The 7,124-nt window shown below is 44.8% G+C and overlaps 1 protein-coding gene across 9 annotated transcripts in view; it reads right to left on the bottom strand.

Moving 5' to 3' along the window:
* LOC119838990 (serine/threonine-protein kinase 10) overlaps nucleotides 1–7,124 on the bottom strand; it is a 49,870-nt gene that overhangs the window by 26,142 nt on the left and 16,604 nt on the right. For 8 of the 9 annotated variants that reach the window (XM_038365151.1, XM_038365152.1, XM_038365153.1 and 5 more), the window contains exons 3-8: nucleotides 5,850–5,975; nucleotides 5,112–5,285; nucleotides 4,208–4,406; nucleotides 2,217–2,347; nucleotides 1,098–1,277; nucleotides 298–441 (exon numbers count right to left, since the gene is read on the bottom strand). In XM_038365151.1, coding sequence (XP_038221079.1) covers nucleotides 298–441; nucleotides 1,098–1,277; nucleotides 2,217–2,347; nucleotides 4,208–4,406; nucleotides 5,112–5,285; nucleotides 5,850–5,975 — 954 coding nt within the window. Of the gene's footprint in view, nucleotides 1–297; nucleotides 442–1,097; nucleotides 1,278–2,216; nucleotides 2,348–4,207; nucleotides 4,407–5,111; nucleotides 5,286–5,849; nucleotides 5,976–7,124 lie in introns of those variants that run through there. The other variant, XM_038365159.1, reaches the window with a different exon arrangement.

Here is a 7,124-nt window from a genome sequence, read left to right as displayed (position 1 = left end):
CTGTATATCTGTTTCTGATAAACTGGCTGGCTACTGATTTATAGACAGTGCGACTTTGTTCCAGACACAGCAATATACTGATTGGTAGCAAAACATTTCCAAAGGTCGTTTCGCTTTTAAAATTTGCTAAGACACCCATGAACCAAATTTTGTTTTTTATATTATTCATTATAAAATAGATGTTTTTCTATCTTTCCGCAATTCGACATTCTTTTTGTGGCCCAACAGGTCCTATTGATTTTCTCTATCCCCCCACCACTCTCCACTCCTTTCCTCCTCCTCTCCCCGCCCGCTCACCTCCGACTCGTCGTCCAGCAGTTCCTCCTCGACCACCTCGGCGCGGTACTCGAGCAGCAGCTCCCGCAGCGGCTTCGAGTCGAGCTCGCCGCTGACGAAGTCGTGCTTCAGCAGCTCGCTGGCCGTCGGACGCTTCTCCGGGTCCTGGAATGTTGTGGATTTCGTATTATAGTGTATTATAATAAATACTGTTAAAGAAAAATACACACTTTAAAGATAGAATCAAGTATTCTAATACAGAACATACGTAAGAATTTTTTTTTAAATCCCGGCGATACTAATCACGATAATACAATAAACTCATGAAATTATATATTGTCACCAAACCCTAACAAGTGTACAAAGTTTTTTTTTTATGTCACAGTGGGCAAAAGAGCTGGTGGTTCACCTGATGGTAAGCGATCACCTCCATTTATGAACATTCGCAGAGGCTCAGACGTCTGCGAATGCGCAGCCCGCTTTTAAGGGTAAAGGATAAGGAAAGCATTGATGACTGGAAAGAAGGAATGGATTGGGAAAGGTCAGGAAAAGGAAATGGGCCTCCTCGGTTTCGAAGGCGTGTTCAATTGCTCGCTGAAGGAAGACTCCGCTGGCATCAGCTACTGCACCGTTATAGGACCCTAGAACTGCTGTAAGAACCCTTATCGTACAGCAGCTGGACCCTTGACGAGCGCTTTCGAGATGAAATCTCTAGAGTTCTTGCTCCACCAGCTGAATAAGTATCTTTACTACTCCTGCTCCTACTCGCTCCAGCAGCTGGCATGACGCTTCAACACCAATAACTGCTGACACACACCCACCTTGACGAGCGCCTTGGAGATGAAGTCGTTGAAGTGCTTGCTCCAGCGGCTGGGCTGGTCGAGCGCGGGCGGCTCGCTCTTCTGTATCTTGAGCAGCACCCGCATCGGCGTCATCTCGTGGTTCGGCGGCTCCATCTGCGCGAACTCGATCAGCGTGATGCCCAGCGACCAGATGTCCACCTTTATTGTACACAAAGAAATTTGACATAAAATACAGCACAAGAAGTTGAGGTACAGAAGGCGGTCTTATCGCTATTGAGCGATTTCTACCAGACAACCACAAAGCAAATGAAAAGCTGCGAGGTAAGAGGAGGCGTCGTACAAAACGGAAATTTTGATCACAGATACATGCGTATATAATGCATAAAACGAAAACACTGAAGTAATCCGATTGTCGTATATGGTTCACGTATTAGTTTTTAGGCAGTATTAAATAAACGCTTGATAGGTTCATACGTGTATCAGTTTAAATTGATATCATAAGCATATCAGCTGAGATATTGGCATCACATGTCCACCTTATAACGTTACCAATTCATAAAAAAAGATGACATCAGCTGCAATATTGTCATTAGTTTTAAGTCGCGGCCGTGCCAGACATTCTGCCGTGATCTACACGAACCATCTACAACATCCACCAAGACCTCACCACACTTGTATTTATTTTGCTATGTATGGTTGGCTACCATAGATGGCCAAAAACCATACAATCCAACCAATATTTTTGTGGTAACATACTCACATATTTGCATTTTAAATATCTCCAAAAAGAATTTACGATTACTCGCGCTATATTTTTAGCTAGGTACAATAGATACCTAGTTAAAGTAACCACAAACTAGCAAAATTTACATGTAGAATTCAACACGCACCCATCATCCAAACGAGACACGCACGCACGCACACACTCACCCCCACACGCACCTACACACGCACGCACGCACGCACACACGCACGCACGCACGCACACACTCACCCCCACACGCACCAACACACGCACGCACGCACGCACGCACAGACGCACGCACGCAACCACACACTCACCCCCACACGTACCTACACACGCACGCACACACGCGCACTCACAAGCCGCTCACCATCCAAACGTCGTCCACCCACCTTGAAGTCGTACGGGTTGTCCCTGAACGTCTCGCAGAGCACCACCTCCGGCGCCATCCAGTACGGCGTGCCGATGAAAGTGTCGTGCTTCTGCAGCGTCGACTTGTTCTTGGCGGACACGCCGAAGTCCGCTACCGAAAATCACACTAATATTAAAAGTGTGAAAGTTTGTTTGTTTCGATGTTTGTCCGTCGAACACGCTGAAACTACTGAACGTATTTTGATGAAATTTAGTATATGGACAGGGTATGAGCTGACTTGGGTGATAGGATCCTTTTTATCGCCATTAAATGCTCCCTTGGGATAAAACAGGAATCTTGATATTCGGGCGGAGCCGGGACGAACGTCTAGTACAACAAATTTATTGCGCTATTGCATAGCTTTATCACGTGCTTTGAGCGCGGCGACGGAGACAAGAGATTCGAAAAGAAGTAACGAAAATAAACCTAACCACTGAATCATTGAACTGAATTGAATGAAATTTGAAAGAAATATAGTTTTTCTTGGCCGGATTAAGTACATAAGATACATGTTACACTGAAAATCGCTCGGGCACTACGTGAGATTACATCAACTATGCGTGTAAAGCCGCGAGCGGAAAGATTACATAGTTAAATAAGGCAAATCGAAATATAAATGCTAAAATTACATAAAACTAAATACATATTTGATTCACAAAAGCTGAGACCAGCGCACCAGGCCCTTTATGTAATTAAATTAAACGCTTATTCAAACTGGGCAATGCTTTCAGCCTCGACTACTCCACTGCTATTCTAATTCTAAAAAGAAAAACATAGAAAATTTCCTAATTGCTCTCTTTGTACGAAAAAGCGATTTACTGCAAAGGACTAAGTTCGTTAACTTAATTTGACGAGGAGGGGATGAGGTTTTTGAATGGCCCATGAAATTTTCTAACCTTTTAGTTTACTTTTATATAAAAAGGTGAAGGATTTGTTTCGTTCACGCAGGAACTAAGGAGTTCCCACTAAAGAGAGGAGGGTGGAACTGCAGAAACTCCAGTTTAACAAAGATAAATCGAGTTCCACATCAAGTGTCACACAGTGTGCCATGGAGTGTCATACAATGTCACGTGAAGTGTCACACAGTGTGCCATGGAGTGTCATACAATGTCACGTGAAGTGTCACACAGTGTACGATGGAGTGTCATACAATGTCACGTGAAGTGTCACACTGTGTACCATGGAGTGTCATACAATGTCACGTGAAGTGTCACACAGTGTACCATTGAGTGTCATACAATGTCACGTGAATTGTCACACTGTGTACCATGGAGTGTATACAATGTCACGTGAAGTGTCACACCGTGCTCCATGGAGTGTCATACAATGTAACGTGAAGTGTCACCCAGTGTACGATGGTGTGTCATACAATGTCACGTGTAGTGTCACACCGTGTTCCATGGAGTGTCATACAATGTAACGTGAAGTGTCACGCAGTGTACCATGGAGTGTCATACAATGTCACGTGTAGTGTCACACGGCTTGACTTAGTGGCATACTACAGAGTCACATGCACCGTCACTTAGTGGCGCATATAGTGTCACACAGTATCACATTGAATGTCATACAGTCACAGGTGCAGGGTCACTTAGTGCCACTTGGATTGTCACTAAGTGCCACTTGGAGTGTCACTTAGTGCCACTTGGAGTGTCACTCAGTGCCACTTGGAGTGTCACTTAGTGCCACTTGGAGTGTCACTCAGTGCCACTTGGAGTGTCGCTTAGTGCCACTTGGAGTGTCGCTTAGTGCCACTTGGAGTGTCGCTTAGTGCCACTTGGAGTGTAGCTTAGTGCCACTTGGAGTGTCGCTTAGTGCCACTTGGAGTGTCACTTAGTGCCACTTTGAGTGTCACTTGGTGTCACTCAGTGCCACTTCGAGTGTCACTTACTGCCACTTCGAGTGTCACTTAGTGCCACTAGGAGCGTCACATGGCGGCACGCACGGTGTCGCAGTGTCGCGCGGTGCGCTCACCCAGCTTGACGCCGCCCGCCATGGTGGCGAGCACGTTGCCCGCCTTCAGGTCGCGGTGTATGACGCGGCGCGAGTGCAGGAACTCGAGGCCGGCGCACATCTCGCGGCACACGTACGCGATCTGCGACTCGTTCAGCCCCTTCTCCAGCTCCGACATCACCGAGTCGAGCGCGCCGCCGTCGCAGTACTCGAGCAGCATCTGGAGCGATACGTGTGTCCAATTATACAATATTCCACGTGCATTTCTAAAAATATTATACCACTGATGTGTATTATGCAGTGTAGCATTGCAATGTTTTCTTTATACTTTCGTTTTTAAGATGTTTTAGTTGTTTAATTTATATGCATGTTGTGTTTACCTTTTAAAGGTGTGCATTTAGCTCTTAATTTTTTTTTTTATATTTACTTGATATAATTTCTTTAATGTCATACCTGTTGGTGAACCTAAAATAAATAAAATATGATTTGTATCGGCTATATCGGCTAAACCGACCGTGTCCTTGGTACAAAGGTTAACGCGTGAGCGTAAGAACCGAGGGGTCCTGGGTTGGAAACCCTGTGGGGACGCACAAAAAAAATTGTCGCGGTCTGGTAGGACACAGAAGGCTGATCACCTACTTGTCCATTTAGAAAATCGACCAGTAAACAGATGAATATATGAGAAATTTTGAATGAGAAATTTTGAAAGAATAAAAAAAAATTTGATCACGAGGCAGGATTCGAACCTGCGTTTCTTGCTTAACCGTAGCAACGCCTAGCCTCTCGGCTCCACCACCAGATGAATATAATCTGCCCCACACCCCACTAGCGGACACGGGACTTCACCTTTATATGACAAACCCCAAATATCCCTACTCCACAAAGGGCCGCGGGTCGAGCGAGCCGCGCCGCGCCGCGCACTCACCCACAGCTTGTTGTCGACGAAGTACGCCTCGTGCAGCCCGACGACGTTCGGGTGCCGGCACTCGGTGAGTATGTCGATCTCGACCGTGAAGTCGGCGAGGTCGTCCTCGTTGTCCAGCACGCACATCTTGGCGGCGGCCAGCTGCCCGGTGCTCTTGTGCTGCGCTTTGTACACCTGCGGATTGTGGGAGTTACGGGCTATGTGAGATAGAAATTAGAACGTGAATTTAACGCGCGTCAGAGCGCTTAAGTGACGCCGTGCTATGATGTCGAATTGTGTTGTGCTGTGTTGGTTGTTTGTGCGCATCAGAAGACTACACTGACGTTGATTTATGACGCCAAATTGTGTTTTATTGCGCGCTAATGGCTATGTTACATAGAATGCGTTCTTAGCGCGCGTCAGAGCACTAAAGTGCGCCGCGTTATGACGCCAAATTGTGTTTCATCTATAGCTTTCAGAGTATATATACATACTAGCAAACCCGGCGAACTCCGTTTCGCCAATTTTCTTTGCTATAAACCTCACGGAGCCCGAGACCTTTCCAACGAATGCAAAACCGTGGAAATAGCTTCGTGCGTTCTGAAGTTATAGCGTCAGGAAGGAAAACCCGACTTATTTTTATATAGTAGATTATCCAAACTTCAAATTAAAGATTTCTTATTTTTATATTCTCTGAAAGTAACGCTATAAAAAATTTAAATAAGCTTTTTATTTTCAAATTATCAAACATGCACCAACCTTGCCGAACGCCCCGTCGCCGAGCTCGCCGATCATGTCCCAGTTCTCGTTGGGGTCGCTGTTGTCGCGAATGTTGCTGAACACCTTTTTCTTTTTCGCATCGTTGCCGCTGCCGAGGTGCAGCACCTGTAACGACATCATCGTCATCATCATCATCACCATCATCATCACCGTCATCATCATCATCATCACCATCACCATCATCATCATCACCATCATCATCATAATCATAATCAAAAAACGACATAACCATCCGCCCACATATCGGTTTACCAATGCCGGGATCGACTTGACCATTATTGTTAATCGCATTCGACGAGTATCAAAATTTTTAACAAAATAACAAACGAAGACGAATTTTTCCATATGTAATTTAAATACAAACTATGTATTTATTATAAAAATACAGTCCAATTGAGAACATGCTCCTTTTTTTTGAACTCCTACTAATATCATAAATGCGAGAGTTTGCGAGGATGGATGTATGTGTATGTATGTTTATTACTACTTCAAGCAAAAACTACAGAACCGAATGCAATGAAATCTGGTACGTAGATAGCTGGACAACTGGAATAACACATAGGCAACTTTTTATCCCGATATTCCTACGGAATACAGACTTACGCGGGTGAAATCGCGGGGCGCAGCTACATACTATACTATATACTACATACATATATACACCGACTAGCTGCACCCGGCAAACGATGTTCTGCCTTACTCTTATCATTTAGGGGTATGAAAAATAGATGTTGGCCGATTCTCATAGATACCGGATAAGCACAAAAGGGAAAGGGAGAAGGAAAGGATTTACGACTGAAATGGACTAGGACGGGTGAGGAAAAGGAAAGAAGAATGGACTTATTTAATGGAATGGAAAAGAAGGAATGGACTAGGACGGGTGAGGAAAAGGAAACGGGCCATTTACATCTTACAAAACAGAATATTGCGTCGTTATTCGGTCGTTTCGTGTACGAAATAGACATAAAAATTTACGTTATGCGGTTACGTAACTTTCGCTATGCCGAATTTTTACCTTTGACGCATGGTCGTTGCATCTATGTGAAATTATCTTGTATCACGCGGTGTGACTTCTTCTGCACACGAGTAGTGTGAACTAGCTGCGCTGCGCTGCAAGTCTGTGTCCCGTAGGAATATCGGGATAAAATGTTGTTGCCTATACGTTACTCCAGTTGTCCAGCTGTCTACGCAACAAATTTCATTGCAATCGACTCAATAGTTTTTGCGTGAAATAGTAACAAACATACACATACA

Source organism: Zerene cesonia, unplaced genomic scaffold, assembly GCF_012273895.1.
Source record: "Zerene cesonia ecotype Mississippi unplaced genomic scaffold, Zerene_cesonia_1.1 Zces_u007, whole genome shotgun sequence".
In the NCBI taxonomy this organism is placed as follows: Eukaryota; Metazoa; Arthropoda; class Insecta; order Lepidoptera; family Pieridae; genus Zerene; species Zerene cesonia.
Note: the sequence above shows the minus strand (reverse complement) of the source record. Positions and strands in the feature narration are given on the sequence as shown.